General features: G+C 43.6%; 1 protein-coding gene across 1 annotated transcript; it reads left to right on the top strand.

Moving 5' to 3' along the window:
• The first annotated feature begins 120 nt into the window (after positions 1–120).
• Positions 121–19,856, top strand: prag1 (PEAK1 related, kinase-activating pseudokinase 1). Its single transcript, XM_080847037.1, has 6 exons — positions 121–220; positions 2,783–3,171; positions 3,351–4,804; positions 10,339–10,481; positions 14,118–14,989; positions 15,776–19,856. Exons 2-6 carry the CDS (start codon positions 2,917–2,919, stop codon positions 16,862–16,864), a joined length of 3,813 nt encoding a protein of 1,270 aa, XP_080703163.1. The 5' UTR covers positions 121–220; positions 2,783–2,916; the 3' UTR covers positions 16,865–19,856.
• Positions 19,857–20,140: the final 284 nt, after the last annotated feature.

Raw genomic sequence — 20,140 nt, 5'->3', positions numbered from 1 at the left:
TCGCGGCTGGAGTTTCAGCTCACTGTTCCGAACCACCGCAGACCATACTGCCCTGATCATTTTGATTATTCGGGGTTTCCCTCGCCGTGCTAGTTGTCAGCGGTCGGTCGGATGTGTTATTTATAGTGTGATGTCTTTTCCCTACTGAAATCAAAGGTGCAGACCGTAATGGCAGTGCTGATACCATACAGGCTGTTGTCTCGAGGCACGTCGTCCACAGGTAAGCCCAGTGGTGCACGGGGAGAATAACTGTTGTAGGCTATCGTTATGTGTTTTTTAAATTCCTTACAGACTGCCACTGTGAACTGCATTTGTTTTGAAGAAATGTCCAGTCTGTTTAGCGTTGCGCTTAGGATGAGGCAACGCGTGGAAGCCTAATGTTGCATTCAAATACGTTTTGCCTATGTTACCAGCGCCTAACTGGACTAGAGCGAGATGCTAATTCAAAGCTTGTATGTGCACTGTTTCATACAAAGCGAGTTGGGGTACAAAACTGTCGTTCCAGCGAAAGACAGGCCTGATGAATGTAGTACGATCGTGGAAGCTCATCAGGGACCCAGATTCAATAGGCAGACTCCAGGGGCTTACCACTTGGCAGGAACAAACGGCTGCCACCTACACCGACAATTTAACCACGTGTAAACACTTGGGCAGCCCAGAAAACTAAACGAACAGGTGGATGAATACTTTTTTTATTTTTTAATTTTTTTTTACTTTGAGTACACTTAGAAACATCGCAGTGTCCGTACTCAGATGAGGGAATTAGTGGCACATTTTGAAGGTCAACTTTCTATCGGAAATTCATTTCCCATTCAGAATGATGTATATCCGTTTTGATGGTCGAATGTGGTAAATGCATGTGTGTACGCGATGTCCATTCAAATTACTGTAAGTTTGGGGCTCTTGCGGAACATCAATGTAGGTAGCCTAGGCCAATTTATGAAGAACCCATACTAACAATGATGATCACAGTTTCGAGTCAAAACTAGACTCTAAAACGGACTGAGTTGTTTCCAAGAAACATCATTTCTAACAATCTGATAGTGATGTAATGATGTCAACTTTGCAGTAACCAAAGACCTAGCCTACCTTTTCCTTTTCACAATTCAGAGTTGTAGCCAGTGAGTCAAACATAAGCATATCTCACAAAACATATCCTTGAGTAAACACCGTGTAGTCATTTAGGGTGCTGCCCTCAGACTTCACCCTGGGGGCATCAGCCATGAAGGATGGGAGTATAAGGGTCAAAGCAAAGCTAGCTTCACCACACCAGACTATGTCAACATGAAAGACTGCTTTTGTTATTTTTTCTCAACGTTAGACACTTAAAGTAAGTGAGTACAAAGTTTAAGATTGGAGATAATCTGCAAGGTCTTGGGAGACCTCATACTTAACAGTTTGTGTTTGCTAATGTTTTGGTTGTGGTTGCCTCCCATAGAGGTTTCTATCTACTGATGAAGGAGACTAAAGTACTGGATTTGGTCTTGCTTTGTTTAGACACCTTGATTTGCCATTCAGTGTCAGGGAACCAACTACATATTGAAAACTCAAAAACCATAGGTCAAAGAGTTTTAAATTCAGTAATTGGATTAACATCCAGTAAGCATATTATTTGTTGCTGTTTATCTTTTGATTAATTAGAAGTTTCTAAAGTTAACCCAACTACAGATTCCTGTGAGGGCAAATTTAGTAAAAGCGTGTGCATGAGAGACATACAGAAAACTACAGAATAAGACAAATCTGAAAGCTACCTTTGGTATGACTTGCCCCAAAGTATTTGTGTAGATTGAGACAGTGAACCACAGAAGGAACAGAGAACAAATTTGGCCGCTGGCTGTGTTGATTTTCTCACCCTGTACTGTTCAGGGTCTGGTGTGGGAGGGCTTCCCCTGCTGAGACTCACCCCCATGTGACTCACGCCTCTCACATTCCCTGCATACCGACGCTCAGAGTGCCCCAGCTAGCCCTTCACTTCCCTTACACCTTCTGGACTAAAGTAGTGAGTTCAGGTCCTAATGTTAACAGGAAATCCCAAAGGGTGGACATACACTAAATGGAAGGTTTAAGAAAGTGTCAGACATAAGAGTAAGTCCACTGCTCCTGGGGTCCTAAAGGAAGGACAGTCCGTGATGGGGAAAAAGCAGAGGCTAAATTCACAGCGACCTCAGGCCTGCTTGTGTGTGTGTGTGTGTGTGTGTGTGTGTGTGTGTGTGTGTGTGTGTGTGTGTGTGTGTGTGTGTGTGTGTGTGTGTGTGTGTGTGTGTGTGTGTGTGTGTGTGTGTGTGTGTTGTTGAATTTGAATGTTGAATGAGTTTATCCGATTGTTCTTTGTTATGTTTGTGGTAATCTGGTATATACAGATGAAATGAATGGAAAGAAAGGCAAGGGGTTTCAAGTGATGTTCGTGCTGTTTGTCGGTTCCCACTGCTTGGTGAGATTCACTGCCGCCATGGATGTTAACACCTGAGTCCGAATTCTCTTTGAATCCTCAGCCGTCCCACTATGAGCGCCCCAGAGACGAGATCTTTTGGGCAGAGAATATGGAATGTGTTCTAAAAGAAGCTATTTTTTAATTTGTTTTAACCAGTGTAAATTTGTTCTTTCGTAAGCCAATTTGCAGCCAATGATCTTTTGGTGAAAAGTTAATATTACTATTTCTACTATATCACTGATCACATTACAGTTTTGAATTCCCTATTGTAATTATTATCTTCTCCAATTCCTCCTTTGCTCAGATTCAGGTGTTGATGAGTGTTCTGATGTTAGTATTGCCTCTTTGCAGGTGAACCCTGAAACCAGAGCATTTTCCAAAATACAAAGTCTGCAACACTGGGCATGATGTCAACGCTTCCCCGCCTCATCTTATCAGTGTCGGCTGCACACTGACCTGGAGAGCAGACCCCATTGCCAAGGAAGATGTCGACGTGTAGTGAGTTTGCAGAACACGTGTGGAAACCTGGCTCATGTAAGAACTGCTTTCACCCACGTAGTGCCCACAGCGCCAGCACTGTTCCCATCAGCTTTTGGACAAGCGTGGGGGGTGGTGAGGAGGACGATGGCGGCGTGACCCTTCCCTCACCCTACTCCAAGCCCACCATTGCTGTCCGGCCCACCATGATGAGCTCGGAGTCTTCTGAGACGCAGGCTAGTGACCACATGAACACAGAGCAGATAGAGGGAACCATACTGGTCAACTGTCATTTCTTAAGCTCTTCCTTTAAATGTCTTAAATCGATTACATACACAATCACTTAATAATACTGTCACTACCAATTAATGCGATGGCTATTGTGTGAGATGTTATTGTGATTAGGAAAAGCAATGAACAATGAACATGAATTCTTTTTCAGGCAAATGAGAAGAGTGTTACAGAAAGATTGAAGCTACGGAAGGTTCTGGATTTTGGCCCAGTCTACATCGACAATAACACCTACAGCAGTGTGGGGAAGGAGACAGTATTCCAGAATGTTATTCCTGGAAAGACTGATTATTCCAGCAGCTTTTCTCCTGGTGTCTTGATCCCGAAAGACTCTAGAATCATCAGGAGCATTTTTGGAACTCAGGATGACAGCCCTGGCCCTCAAACTCTGATGGAAAATGGAAGGAGCACATCCTACAGGCCACAGATTGACAGGGTAAATCACACGTCTACATCAAAAAGCCAGCAGCAGCAGGAACTCTCATCACCTCTGGGTACCGGGATCAATGAAATCACTGCCTTCTCCAGTGACACCACCAGCTGTCCAATCAATGAGCTGTCCACCACTTGTCCTTCCCCCGCACTCAGCCCAGACTCCCGGCCAGCCAGCCTGTCTGATTCCTGCTCTTTCTACAGCAGCACTGACTCAGTCACGGGACGACTTGCAGATTTTTCTCCGATTGGCCCAGAGAGCAGTCCAAGTGCTTCTATTGAGCAGAATGGGCCAATCAGTGGTGAGCCCATTTATGCAGAGAGCAGTAAGCGAAAGAGGAGGCCACAATGGGAGAAGAAGGAACTGCAACAGGAGCAGTTGGAGCAAGAGGTCAAGGCTGGTGAGAGTCAAAGGGCCGCCATCACCGTTATGGCTGCCCACACAGAGAAGAATAATCGTACCTTCTACCTGAGCAGCCCAGACTCAGCTGTTAGCACACAGTGGCCACACTTCAGCCCCACAGCACTTGAAGACCCCCGCAGTCCTACCTTCAAGTGGCCCACGCCCACCTTCTCTATGGAGACACCCTCATCAGGCCTCCCTCAGCCCAAACCCCAGTGTAGCCCTCCCCTTCCCCCTAAAAGGAACTCCCGTTCCCCAAAGCTGGGAGCCTCTAGTCTTTCCCCTGTCCCTCTTCTTGATGTAAGCTTCATCTCCATCTCCACAGTGGGCAAATCCCACCATTCCAATAGCCTGTCTGGCTTTCTGGCCGGCAATGGCATGGAGAGGAGCATGGAGAGGAGGCACAAACTGTCCAGTAGCACCTGGACCCCAGAGGTCCGCATAGAGGAGGAAGAGGAGAAGGAGGCAGAGGAGGGTGTGGCTGAAAAGGTTAGGCTCAGTGAGCATCCTGCCAATGGGACTGCTGTCTGGAGAGAGGACAAGGACTGTAACTCCAGTATGCAGGGTGAGGGCACCACAGACAATGGTGCCAGTCAGGAGCAGGCAGTCGTCCGAGTCGTGCAGGGCACTTGGGGTGGCAGCATGTTGGCAACAGGGTCGACAGCAGCATCTCTGATCCACGGTCATGGCCACCCACGTATACGTTCGGAAGGAAAAGTTGTTAACCGGGAGGCCACACCACCTCCACCTCCTCCAAAGAAGCAGCACAGGTAAGATGGCTTTTGTGTACATGAGCTACAGTCTGTACAAACTTTTTCTGTGGAAAAGTAGACAGGTAGTTGTTATAATTCCGTTCCAGTGTTTGAGTGGTATTTATTCAGTGATTTTTGCTTTGTGTAATGTGTTTGAATGGAGAAATAGGCAAACCACAAAAGGTAACTGGCCATTCATTATTATTTGTCTCTGTTGTACGATACTGGCTTTGGTGTTCTGATAATGTTGCAAGACAAGTTGTACTTGTCAACAATTTTGTTCTTAATCATGCTTCATATTACAGATCTTTGAAAGTTTTTCAAAATGTCATATTTAGATCCTATGAGTGATGTTATTTGAGCTGGAACATTCTAAAGCAGTGGTTGATACCCTGTCTTATTTTAGCCAAGGTCATAAATTCAGCTGATCTGGTTCTTGTACACCAACAAACCAGTCTCATGTGCACTTGGTGGACAAATAATAGAATTCTTGGCAGTACTTCGAACAATCTATCTCTTCATTGGCCCTCTTCTTTTGTCTCCTCCCTTTTCATTGTGAGATTGTTCAGCCTATTAAGGCTGCTATCCTGGATCATCCAAATGGTGCTCTATGTTCCAATGTTTTAATAATGACTTCCTTGTTTCACTGACAGTGTTGTACATGTTCATTCAGATATATGCACTAAACTCGCCTAGTTTGTTTTTGGAGGAAGATGTCTCACTGAGAATATGGACAATGCCAGTGCCTCATTTAATACAGTAGACCCTCTATCTTTCTATATATTATGTCACGCTTCAGTGTTATGACATTTTTTAATGCCTTCACCCACCAGTTGTAATGGTATTTAGCATCCTCAAAGTCTCTATAGTCTGTCCACTTTGCAGCCATTTTGGTAACTCCTTTAGGCATTTATTTCAGCAATACAAGAACAGGCTCCTACCTTAATGAATGGGGAAAGACCAATACGTTTCCTTGAATGGTTAAATGGACATCAGAAATTATAATTGTAAAATCTGCTTAACATTTTCACACAAGAAAAAACAGCTAATTTTAAGGGGTGACAGACAGGCGGGCAAACACATTTCACAAGGTGGCCTTTCAGTTCAGGTGAAACAGATTTTTCTTAGCCCACAATGCAGTTGGCTTTTTTACTAGACGACAGGTCTCCCAGTCATAGATCTGCAATGTTAGGCTTTGGAATGGGCTCCAATTCATCTCTCCTGAACTGGTTTTACCTCCTCCCATGTAGTTTCTAATATTCTGCTGACGTTTCAGAATGCTATTTTGATATGGATGAGTGGCTCATTATTTATACACCTAGCCATGGGTCAAGCCAGGCGGGAGGTTGTAAAGCATGTTGTGAAGTAGTCATATGACCATTTTAAAATAAACCAGATCTGGCTGGACGTGTACAATATGTATCAGATATTCCAGTGTTGTTGCTGTGCAGAGCAAAGCTGATTTAGAAGTAGATTACTTTGACATGTCATGTTGGGGGATGACTGAGATTTGGGCCTTCTTTTACTTGTTGTCAAAAGTTAGCATAATCCTCAATTTTGAACACGGAGTTGTGAAAGTCCCCCTTTCTAATCTGTTTTAGCATCCCTTCTTCAACAGGCTCCACTGCCCTTACATGGGATCCGTTTGTTCTCAAGATCCTTGTGTTTGTTTTTAGAGAGTGCCTATGTACCCCCTATTATTACATTCTAAGATGAGGAGCTGATAAAAATACTCCCTCTGAGAACATGTAAGAACTTGTAAGAAAGTCTTGGCCAACAGCAGACATTCTTTTGGCAGTTTACTCTTACCTGCTATTGGGTGAGCTCTGCTGCTGAGAAGACATTTACAGTCCTTTAGGTTTCGAAGAAATAATCAAAATAGTCCAGTATCTAAAAAAAGACACACACACATAGTTATGAGCAAAATTCTCATTAAAAGGTAAGGGCTTTTAAGTCATAACTCCATACAGGCTTCCCATAAAGATTAGCACCATTCAAAAGGGTTTCATCAGAGAAATATTTGAAACTGAATTTTTGATAATGGTGAGTCATTTCACATGTTCACTACAGACTGTACAGAACGAGTCATGCTAGCTGTGAGCTATGCACTACCGGTTGTTTTGTGCGAGTGAATCATTTAATAACCAGATGGTTCGGAAATCTGCTTCCCTCTACAACCTTGGCTTGAGTTTGGAATGACCTGAAGCATTTGATGCAATGTTGTCCACTCTTATCTTACAGTGTGGGTTGCATTCACTGCTCCAGGATGATAAGCTTACCTTTCCATTTCTGTGCGGGTTTTACAGGGTAGTTAGTCACCCGTGAGCAGCAGGTGGCTCACAGAGGCATAGCAAGGATTCTGTGGTTCTGGTGAGCAGATTGTCCCCTCCAGCAGCTTCTCACGGGGTTCCTTGCCAAGCCCCCTGCCCTCAAGGCTTACTGTGTCCCCACTCTATGAATGGAAATTGATAGCATATAGGTGCTAGGTTCAAATAGAGAACTAGCACTGAGGAAGAGGTGCATGTGTGTGGCTTCTGTAACGCAACTGGTTTATTTGGTGGTGCGGTGATATTATTTGCGGAGGTTGACTCTAAATACTCCACAGCAGGAGTTCAAAGAGATGGTGTTCTGTTTCATGATGCTGGTTTACCAAAGACTTAGTAGCATCTTAGCAGGACTGCTTTTCCGATGCACACCTTCAGCAGAGGTAAGTTGTTGTTGTTGTTGTTGTTGTTTGTGGAAAATATTAATGTTATCAATTGAAGCAAACACCATGTATTTTCGTAGTGTTGAATTGGTACTTTTGTATTTATGGAAAGTGAAGTGGTTAAGACTCAAATTCAGTTAGAGTTGTAGAGAGAGTTTGTGTATTATACTTGCAAGTGCAGATTGGCGTCTGTGTACGTGTTATGATCAACCAGGGGATGCAGAACTTTTATAATTTATCAGCTGTGCTGTCTAAAGGCAATCTGCAATTAGTGTTGTGACTTCCTAAATAAGCTAGAGAACCATTTTAAAGGGGGGGTGTCTCTCAAGATGAATGAGTTAGTAACTGTGAGAGAATGTGTGACGTGTGGTAACTGTCAACTCATTAAACCAAGTCAAATGTAGGTGATCACTGTCATGTACCATCAAATGATGTCCAGGGGTCCTCTTTGCAAACTGCTACTAGCTTTCATGTATAAGAAGGGATCTCTGGGATTTGGTTGCATAAACACACATATACTTCCTGGTAAGAAATGGGCGAACAGAAGAGAGGCAGGTTTGCTGAGGGTTGGTCTTGGACTGGCAGAGCATGGCACTCCCTCTATAAAAGCCATGTCATACTGCTGTAAATCTGACTGGTTTGATGAGTCGGTGGCAGACCCACAGACACCTATACACTAGGCTCTGTTGCTGAGAAACCAGCAGTTGCAACACCTGCACACAGACACATCAGGATGAACACTGTATCACACCACACAGACACATCAGGATGAACACTGCACACCACACCATACAGACACATCAGAATGAACACTGCATACCACACCACACAGACACATCAGGATGAACACTGCATACCACACCACACAGACACATCAGGATGAACACTGCATACCACACCACACAGACACATCAGGATGAACACTGCATACCACACCACACAGACACATCAGGATGAACACTGCATACCACACCACACAGACACATCAGGATGAACACTGCATACCACACCACACAGACACATCAGGATGAACACTGCATACCACACCCTGCTGCACACACAGACATCAGGATGAACACTGCATACCACACAGACACATCAGAATGAACACTGCATACCACACCACACAGACACATCAGGATAAACACTACATACCACACAGAGACATTCAATTCAATTCAAATTTATTTATATAGCGCCATAACAATACAATTGCCTCTAGGCGCTTTACAGAGCCCAGAGCCTGAACCCCCTTTGTGCAAGCACAATGGCAACAGGGGCAAGGAAAAACTCCCTGTTAGGCAGGAAGAAACCTTAAGCAGAACCACGGCACATAAGGGGGGACCCATTTGCTTGAGGTCGGCCGGGTGGAGATAGGAAGGGGGGAAGGGGGAGGGTTGTGGGCAGAAGGTGAAGGGAAACAACAGGGGTTGTACACAGCCAGCATTTGGTCGATGTACGTAGTATATATACAGACATCAGGTGGTAGACATCAGGATGAACACTGCATACAACACCACACAGACACATCAGGATGAACACTACATACCACACCTCACACACAGATATCAGGATGAACACTACATACCACACCTCACACACAGATATCAGGATGAACACTGCATACCACACCCTGCTGCACACAGCAGACCGCATTGGCGTCAGTAGATGTTCTGTGAGATCTTTGTGAAGAGGCCCAGTGTGGCACCAAGAGAGAAAGATCAAAGTTTTCGATGATGGACAACCAGCAGGGCCACAGATAGAGTGAGGGGAGAGAGATGAAAAGAGCCACAGGAAGAAGGGAAGAGTTAAGTGAATGAATAATGAGATAAAATGAAGGCTAGAAACCAAGAAGGTGGGAGATGCAGGCTCTCTTTCTTGTAAATTAAGCTGTCCATAAATATGGATGTCACTAAAGGTGGTGACTAATCTGTACTCCCATTGCCTACAGGCTGAGATGGACAAGGCCATCCTAGAGGTGAATGTGAGCCAGAATTGTGCAGATTTGGTGGTGCAGGGTTGTAAATCGATGGCATGGTTAAACCTACTGCTAGCGAGCAGGTGCTCCTCTCCTCTCTTGTCCTATCCCTTCCCGTTGTTGGCATCTCCAATTACAGCTTCCCGCACACTTCTGGAATATCTGCCTCACACAGCAGTTTTCCTATCACACTGTGTGTGTGTGTGTGTGTGTGTGTGTGTGTGTGTGGTGTGTGTGGTGTGTGTGGTGTGTGTGGTGTGTGTGTGGTGTGTGTGGTGTGTGTGGTGTGTGTGTGGTGTGTGTGGTGTGTGTGTGTGTGTGTGTGTGTGTGGTGTGTGTGTGTGTGCCTATGCGCGCAAACATTGCACGAAGCAAAGTTTTATTTATACACTGTTTTCCGAAACCATCAGTGAAAAAGCAGCAAATGCAGGAGGAAGTGAAACTAGTCATGTGTCTTGCAATGGCCCTTTATAGCTAAAAGTCAGTCACCTCTTCCTGTGGTTTTGTTACAATATCCGTGACGGCTTTTTAAAAACATTTGAAGAGTTATTGTCTTGGAGGGGAAGATTTACTGCATTATTCCAGCCGACAGGAATGAGGCCAGTTATTAGGAGTGCCCAGTTCTAGAATCCTTGTGTGCTTAGAGTTTTTGTGAATCAATGGATAATGACTTGCATTTTTAGATGTCATCAGTACCAGTCTTTGCCGTTGTTGACTTTTTTTGTTGTTTGTTTTTTACCAGCTAATTTAAACCATAAACTTCCATACTTAAAGTGTGCAAAGGAAATATTTAAAAAAGAGATTTTAAGAAGTGCTGTTACAGACTCAATAACATGTTTTAATGTTTTGTGTTTTGTGTGTATGCAGGCCATTCTCTAAGATGAGCCAGAGCAGTGTGGAGCTGGACCGGGTGAGCCAACAGGGATCAGTGGACAGTCTGACGCAGTCCCTGCGAGGGCTGGCCAACAGCCTGACCACTGCCTCCACTGACAGCCTGACGCCTGACGCACGTGAGTGGACACTGCTAAAGGCTGGATTTTACTTCTCCGTACAGCACGATTTTAGGCACATAGGAACGCCTTCAGGTAGCTAGAACGCCTTCTCAGGTAGCTGAAACGCCCTCTCCGTGCTCTCCAGAGCCCTCGGACAGCTCTCCATGTCCCCGCAAAAATTTCTGTCAGTCCGTTCATGGCGACGGATACTACTTGGCCGTGATTGGCCCACTACGACATGCAGAGGCTCACAAACAAGCCCCGTGTAAAGTACAACCGCGCACGAGAGGGAGATAAGCATATTGAAATTAAATGATTAACATTGCAAGAACGGAATGAAATAGCCTACACATTACACATGATGGGCATCTGCTATGCCCAAATAAAACTTACATTGTATGCTATACCAGAAGACAACAAAAGGGTCTTACCATTGAAGATATTTGTTTTTTCTTGTAAACTTGAAGTCCACGTATACAACGTAAGCACGGGATTTTTCAATATGTTGCGATCATTTTTCTCCACTAAAAACCACTTGGAATGTCATCCATTCATATCGATGTGAATCAATCAATACTCATACAACTTTAACTGTGATGTGTTTTCTCTCATTTCACAACTTATTTATTGTATAATTCAGATAGCAGTTGCCCCTTTGTAAACATACATTAGGCTACACATCGTATGGTCTCGTCACATGATCAGATAGAGATTTGACATTGGACAACAACACAAAAATTACCCAGAAATCATCATTGAAAATCTGACAAATACCGGAAATAAGAAAATAAGAATGTATGCATTTAATTGAATCGTTTTTTAATAGTTTCTATAGTGTAAGATAAGCATATCATTTTGTTGTAGATTGCTACAGTTTCCCCCACAAAAAATACCTTGATGATATAATACCATGATAGAGATAAGTTTGCCCTTTCAGGTGTATATATAACATTAGACAATGTAGATATATTACATGTCTGCTGACACCTGCTGCATTTGACCAGTGACAACGGTAGGTAAGTGACGGTTGTGGTGTAGAGGCAATGCTAACCAACGACAGAAAGACGCCATGGAATTGCATTTCTTTGGCAAGTAAATCGCTACTGCAGTTGTGGTAATGAATTGTTTTCAGCACCCACAGCTGTTGGAGCACTATAACGGGACATAAGTGCTAACTAGTATGTACTATCCGGCCTCCCGCCCCCCCGCCCAACTATCCAACCCAACAGTTTGAGTACTTTAATGGCACCATAACCACATCACTCTGTCTGATGGGTATCAGGATCATAAACCATGGAGCCCTTCCCCTGTGCCAACAGGAAATTAGGGGCTATCTGTAGGCATGTTCTCTAAACAACTTAAACAACTTCCATTTAAATTAAAGGAAATTGTTCTGTAGCTGTTTTTTTTACCCAAACAAGGTCGGCCTTTATCAAGAGACCAGCTGGGTATTACCCTTCAAACCAAAGAGAGCAGAGGTGGGCTTGCTTTGTCGAGCGTTGGTGTTTGATTTCAAAAGCAGAAAACTAGTCATGATGTTCTATGAGATAGAAGTCAGTTTTTCTTACATAAAGGTAAACTCATGCTGGTATTACAGTTGCAGAATCCTCTACTGTTTCAAATGTCTGTTCTTTCTCAAGGTTTCGGGAAGTACTTGGAGAAATGAGTATACACCTTAATCAAGAAAACATGATCTTACCTCAGCATATTTTAAAGCTGTTGTTCTGAGATTGTCTCAATGGGACATATTTCTTCAAATTAAATATTAAGGAGAAGTACAACACGTGTGCAGTTTGCAACACAATAAGCAAACTTTGGAAATGAAAACATCTGACATATCATAATACCACAGTTCACGTATTGAGGTGTATACTCTTACCCAAATGAGTATACACCTTAATCAAGAAAACATGATCTTACCTCAGCATATTTTAAAGCTGTTGTTCTGAGATTGTCTCAATGGGACATATTTCTTCAAATTAAATATTAAGGAGAAGTTCAAAAGATGAAGATTCAGGCATGCTGGTATGTCCTGGGAGGGTGTGTGTTGGAATGAACAACTTCAAACTTACCACTCACCAGAATTCAAGGAAGCAAAACTCTATTTACAGGTGACCTGTGAGTCATTTGCTCATGTCCTCAGAATGACCCAGATTGTATCGGTGAAGGACTTTCTTTTTATCGCAATTATTAAAACTCCAGACTTTTCACCACCATGTACTGCAATTACCATTCACTCTCTTGTTGAGAGGTTTTACACATGATGGTCCATTTCAGTTTTTGTGACACTGCCCATTTTCCGCTCCATTCTACTTTACAACTATTCCCTAATTCTTCTGCTTACTTTTCGCCAAGGTCAAAAAAAGTATTTTTGCTTCCCTTAAGAGTCCATGGTAGGAGTGCTTCCGGAACATACAATCCTAAAAGTATTAGTTGATAGAGGTGCTTAGAGATACAGGGTTTAGTGGCATCTAGCGGTGAGGCTGCAGATTGCAACCAAACTGAATACCTCTACCAAGTGTGTAGGAGAAGCTATGGTGGAAAGCAGGAGCCTTTCAAACGCAAAAAGCCATCTCCAGTGCCAGTGTTTGGGTTTGAGCTATCTGGGCTACTGTAGAAACATGGCTGTTTTCTTGGAAGAGGACCCACTCTATAGTAGGGACGCAACAGTACATGGTATTTTGGTTCGGTACAGCCCCTAGGGTTCAATACGTGAACTGTGGTATTATGATATGTCAGATGTTTTCATTTCCAAAGTTTGCTTATTGTGTTGCAAACTGCACACGTGTTGTACGTTCAGAACATCTCTGGAGCCTGTGTGGGAACATTTTTGGATTCAGCGTTCAATACGATGATGAGGCTAAGAAGATTGTAAACAAACAAAGTACAGTCTACAAGCATTGCTTTGCCACTGTTGGCTAATTGAGTGGAAACACTTCTAGTACTGTTACCGTGGCCCAAAAACCACTATTTGTATTAATTGCTGAAAATCCCCCATACTGCACTTTTTAAGGAGTTGTTCTGTTAAACAGAGGTCCTAAGTCAGACTGTTTAAATGTATTGTTCATTTTGCTGAGCCTTCAGTGAACTCTCAGCCAGTCAGAGAGAAGTACACACAGACTTTAGCCACAACAGCTTGAGTGTTTTCATGAAAACATAATATACAAGTTGGACATTTGTAATTATGTACAAAGAGTTTTCTATTTCTTTGTACATGGATTACTGTTTTACCTGTATTTTAATGTTGATGTTGGATTTCTCGGATCTCAAATTTTCCACTTTAAAATGTATTTAGAAGCAGTCCATATTAAAACAGAACATATGGACATAAAAGGGCCACATAAGGATTTGAAAAGTCACAGTTGTGGATTTGAAAAGTAACTACTTTAACTGATTTGGGATATGTGACATTATTTTTATTAAGCATGTATGAAGAATTGGACTCAGATTTGGATTATAAAGATTCCAGAGGAAATATAATTTCCTGCGAAAGATACTATACTAAATAATAAAAGGGTCTTTGCTGTTAATTATGGACAAATGTTCTTAAGGACTATATGGAAATATGTAGTTGTAGCCCTTGCTTTGTCACTTAACTGGAAATGGAAATGTGAAACCAAATTAATTTTATTTTATCACCTTCTTTCTCTTTAGGTGGGCCGGATGGCACAGCACAGTTGTGCCCCTCCCCATTTCCCAGCAGCCCTCTTGTCTCCAGTCCGAGTTCCCCCCACTTCGACCCTTTCCCAAGTTCCCCCCGCTCCGACACTTTCCCAAGTTCCCCCCGCTCCGACACTTTCCCAAGTTCCCCCCGCTCCGACACTTTCCCAAGTTCCCCCCGCTCCGACACTTTCCCAAGTTCCCCCCGCTCCGACACCTTCCCAAGCCACAGCCTGGACCGGTCACTGCAGCCACCTCCACTCCCAGAGAAGAAGCTAGTTAACCGCACAGTGTCCGCCCCTGGCGAGACAGGGGTTAGGGTGACAATGCGTGGCAGACCACACTTGCCATTTTATGGGTCAGAGGGGAATGTTTTTGGGCCTGAAGGTGCCCCCACCAGCCCTGAGGTGGCACGACCCTTCCACTCATCCTCTGACTGTCTGGAGAACACCCCCCTGTCCTTGAACCGGCCCCTGCGCTCCTGCATAGTGGAAGAGGCCAGGTTGGGTGTGGTGGGCCGGCTGGGTACTCACGGCCGTGGCAGTGTGACGACAGCCTCCTCACCTCAGCTGAGCTCTCCTGCCTCCTCTGGCCCCACCATGCAACTTCAGACCCTGCTGAGCAACATGGACAGTCGAGAGGGCATCTACTCCAAGCTGGGTGGGCTCTACGCAGAGTCACTCCGCAGGCTGGCCATCAAGTGTGAAGATCACTTCAGTCGAAGCCAGAGGAGTACCCTGCGCTTTGACGAGAGCAACTGGTCCCTCTTCAAATTAACCTGCAACACGCCCAGCTGCCAGGCAGGGGATGCCATCTACTACTCAGCCTCCTGTGCCTCAGATGCAAGCAGCCCCTACGCTGTCAAGGTAACAAGCAGTAGTGTTTTGGTGTTTATCTAAGGGGATCTATGAACTTAAGAACCATGTTCGGTAATGTGTGAAAAGGCTGGTTATCGATATGTGTGTAAGGCATTGCGAGTAGGGTTGGGCACTATATTGACTATAATAAAGTTATACATATATAAATTTCAACTGAGATACGTATAGGATGAGACAATACCGTTTATACCAATGAATAGTATAGTTTGAAATTGGGTAACACAACCCGTTTCTTCTGCAAACCTGTGCCAATGTTGTAACATAAATTCTCGACATTTGAAGATGAAGGACCACAGAAATGCATGTCTGTTAACTACAATTAATCATTAAGGTTAGGGCTTGAGTTTGGTTAAGGTGATGTTCAGTGAACAATTAGGAAGTCAACTTGAATTTCAACAAACCATCTGGAAAGTCTTTGTTGGCAGACCATCCAACTGAAGTGTTTATTATTATAATTCATAACGCAGTCAGTCATAGTTAAGGTCTCATGTCAGTTAACGTAGCTATCCTAGATATCTACCTCTAGCCATCTTAACTGTTGGTAGTTGCCAGGATGTGTTGATATGAACTAATTGGCGTATCTAAGTTAAACCTATGCAAGTTAGTAAGTACCTTTTAGTAAGTTATATTAATTATTATATTGTGCTTTTCAGTGAAAGTGGTAATGAGATACATGATTGAACAGATTCTTTTGTGGGAACTTTAATGGTGTTTTTGTACTTTGGACTTTTTTTATGATTTAAAAACCCGCTCCTTTCTCTTCTCTATCTGCAGATTTGTAAGATCACTTCTGCTGACTCGAAGCAGGGCCACTTATACGGTCTTTCTATCAAGCAGAGTCTGCCTCCCCACTTCAACCTGCAGCAAGACTGTGGCCACTTCCTTGCCTGTGTGCCCCAGAGCATGCTGCCCCCCGGGGAGCTGCCCGGGGCACCGGGCCCTTCACCCACGGTACCCTCTCTTGCCCCGAGTGAGCAGGAACATGTAGTAGTGATCACCAGTGAGGTTCCCTACCAGAGTGCATCAGACTTTGTGCAGGGGTGGGTATCGTTCCATAAAGCTCAGCCAGAAGTCTATGAGCGGCGCATTTGTTTTCTGCTACTGCAACTCTGCAACGGTCTAGAGCATCTGAAGGCACATGGGGTCACACACCGTGACCTTTGCCTGGAGAACCTGCTGCTGGTCCCCCACAGACGGGCTGTGTGCGCTCTGGACCCCCAGCAGCAACAGCTCCCTCGTCTGCTCATCAGCAACTTCACCAAGGCCAAGCAGCGCAGCACTGAAGGAACCGCCAGGACCGACCCCCGCCTCAAAAGGGACCACGCCCGACTGGCCCCAGAGATCGTGTCAGCTGCCCAGTACCGCAAGTTTGACGAGTTCCAGGTTGGCATCCTGATCTATGAGCTACTGCACCAGCCCAACCCGTTTGAGGTGAGTCCAGCTCTGAAGGAGAAGGAGTACCGCTGTGAGGATTTGCCCCCCATCCCAGGGGTATCTCTGTACTCCGGTGGCCTCCAGAGGCTGGCCTGCCTGCTGCTCCAGTCTGACCCCATCAAGCGGATCCACATCCAGGACGCTAAGCGGGTGCTGCAGGGCCTGTTGTGGGGTCCGCGGCGGGACCTGATGGAGCAGCACTGCAGGAGCGGCAGCAGGAGCACAGGGAGGGAGACGCACGAGGGACTGCTGAACTGGCTGGATGTCAAGCGTGCACTGCTGATGATGAAGTTCGCTGAGCGCTCTCTAGAACCCGAGAGGAATGCTGAGCTGGAGGATTGGCTCTGCTGTCAGTACTTCTCCACGGCACACCCATTGTCACTGTGTCACACAGCCGAATTGCTATACTCCTTTAAAGTCACACACTGAAATTTAAATGTGGTGCGTGTGTGTGTGTGTGTATGTGTGTGTGTGTGTGTGTGTGTGTGTGTATCAAGGTATGTGTGTGATGTCTGTGAATGAGGGGGCACTGTTGACACTAAACTGGAGATTACCTGTCTTCTACACTGTAAGTAAGCATTGGATTTAGTTTAGTCCTTTTTGGTTGCTAAGGATTTGAGGTTACTCTTTTCAAATTCACGCAATATATGGTATCGGAATTATACAATATCCATGATTGTTCACTGAAAACTTTTTTAGGATTTTTGTAATCTTGAGAACCCATTGAAGAATTAAATCTGTTAGTAATCTATTGTCTGAATCCCAAACATTTGTTCATGGCACATTCCACCATGTGAAATATGAATATGAACTGTGAAGTAGCTAAAAGTTATATATTGTCTTCCTGACTGAAACAGAAAGGGGCCTATTTTGATGGCGGAGACGGTAGAGCATGCACACTGTTGCTGAAAAAAGCAAGCATTAAAAGTGCCAGGAGCTCTTTTTAATAAGTGAAAGGATAAATCAACCAAAATATTGTTGAGCAATCCCTTTACACTGAATGTGTCCAATGATATTACAGTGTAAGAGAATGGCAATATTGCAGCAGGTTCTGGAATGTTCACCAGGAATAAGCGGTATGCTTTTTTGGTTGTTCCAAACAAGTTAAATTTGTTGACACAAAACTGTAGCTTGGTCAGACCAGTTTTAAAATACCCTTGTCTCATCCCTTCAGACTGAATGTTATGTTGTTCATCAGGGGATGGGAATTTGAGCCTGGAAAAGAAGAAAGTGTTTTGCTCACTTGGATTCCTTGAGAAGCTAAAGTTATTTTTGACAAGATGAATATAGCCCATCTCATATCTATTCTGAATAATGTATTCAGGCCTCAACTTGGGCAGTGATGGTTTGTGATTGGCGCATTCAGATGTTCCCCGTCAGCAAAGAATATGACTCCATGCTAGGGCTGGGAAGTGTAGTTTATCAACCGGGTGGAATAAGCCGTTTCTGCCAGCCGTTTTCGCCCTCATAATAGGGCCCATTTTGTCTTATTGAAGCAACTCTGTTCCATTTGACTGTATGCACCTCATATGGGCCTTTATCTGAGCTGAAGGCTTGACCAGGCACCAATCCATTGTTTCAGTGTTTCATGGCCAGGCAGTAAACTCGAGGTAGATTGGGGGATTATTAAACCATAAGGAGGGATGCATTCAGTGCCCTGGGGTCCTATAATCCGGCCCTGAAGATCGAGAAACAGGTTTGATCCAAATTCCAACTGGGGGATTTGAAGCATTTTTTTTTTTCTTTTTTTTTTTTCCCCCCAATATATGACTTGCCATGGAAAAACATGTTTGGGGGCTCTTATGACTGGAAAAAGAAGAACTGAGAACCTGAGACCTACAATAGCATCTTACTTGCTAATGGAAACGGTCCTGTTCTGATGTGGGTCGGGCTCAGGGTCACATCTTTTCCAGCAGCTGCTATCTGAGGCTACCATACATCTCCAATGCTGATCTTGACATGAGTCAGGAACATTAGGTGAAGTGGTTGTGAGATGGGCAGTTGCCCATGAGTACCTCAAGGACCTGACATTTTTTTACTTAAATGTAAAAAAAAATCATGGCTTACACAAGGCATTATTCCGATGAATGATTTGGTGCTTATAACGTAACATTCTTGCTGCACTGTCACATGTAGAGTTGTGAACTGGCTATTTGGCGAATGCATATTCATCAATTATCTGTTGATTTTTTTTTTATTATTAAAAAAAAAAAGATTCACCTTAATATGGATGGAAAACCTTTTTAATATTCGCACATTTTGTAATAACCAGGAAACCTTGCCAGCAGTAAAAGGTATCAACATGTTTGTATTGTATTTCCATTTTACCATTTCAATACATGTAATCCATTAATCACCAATCGGTGTTGAGCCCTTATTGTGTGAGGCATTGAATTTCACATATACGTTCCAGAAATGTAACTAGATTTTTATAAAATTCTTCCAAGATACATTTTGATCAGAGTAGTTCTTGAATTAACCATAAATGATTAGATTCATACTAAGTCTCATTTTTAAGATTAAACAGGTTTGCCCATACAATGAACTGGAACGTGTTCTGCTGTTGGCATTTCTTAGTCTATGAAGGTGCTGTAACTATTTCCCATCATCCACACTGATAATTCCAGATAGGTATGGATTCAGTCAAACATTGCTGAAAGTTGAACCACAATTTGATGTTTTTGGCAGAGGCATTATTGTTTCCTTTTTGTAATGATGAAAGATTCCTTGTATATGTGTACCAGACTGACGTAGGTTATCCAACAAACCCTCAGATGCTGTCATAAGAACATACTCTTGCATCAACTTGCAATGAGTTTCTAGACGGGAGGCACTCATTTATTGTTTTGAAGTTTCTTAAGTCTCATTACTGCAGTGGTTGAAGTAGTCACATTTTGCAACTCAAAGTTATTGTGGTAATTGAACATCCATATCACAACTGTTAATAGCAGGGACAACTGTCCTGATCAGTCAGCTTGATGCAACCAGTCACTCCATTTGATTGTATTCATAGTGCTCTGGCTATGCTCACTTGTGATTATTTGTATAATTTGTCCTCATAGCTGACTAAGTGCAAGTGAAACCACCACTCTCTTTGTTGGGTGTGTTGTGGGCATTGTAAAACAATGCAACAGACGGCTAGTTGGCTAGTTGTTCAGTTCTGTGTATGTCAGGACTGTGTTTTATCTTTGCTTTGAAAATTCCCCTCAATTTACTTGCGTGGAATCCTCTGATTTGCTTCTGTTGTTAAAAAACACCCTGCCATGTGCTTTTCTTCTGACCAGTATCATTTGATTTGCTGCCGCCAGACAATGTTGACCTGTGAAGTTATGTGAGCCTAATGTTACTGCTGTCACAATGCTCATCATGTAGACATCAACTGAATTTGCAACTAAGTATCCATTTACTAACTGATGTATAAGCCTCACATACATCTATCTATCAATAAATATTAATATACTTTCACACAAATATGATCTTGCTCATTTGTCTTCAACTACGTAGTGAATGGTGTTCTGAATATGTAATTGTGTCGTTAGGCTACTGTAGCTAACAAAGGAAGAATGGATTAGAATCCGCTGTTGCATTTTCGTCAAATTTCACAAACTAAGCATTGGTAAAACCTACAAAATGTTATTGTTTAGACCAGGGGTCGTCAACGTTTTTCAGGCCAGGGACCCCCAAACTGATGGCGAGATGAGCAGG

The sequence above is a fragment of the Sprattus sprattus genome (genome assembly GCF_963457725.1).
Source record: "Sprattus sprattus genome assembly, chromosome: 11".
In the NCBI taxonomy this organism is placed as follows: domain Eukaryota; kingdom Metazoa; phylum Chordata; class Actinopteri; order Clupeiformes; family Clupeidae; genus Sprattus; species Sprattus sprattus.
This window is presented reverse-complemented; position numbering and strand designations above follow the sequence as displayed.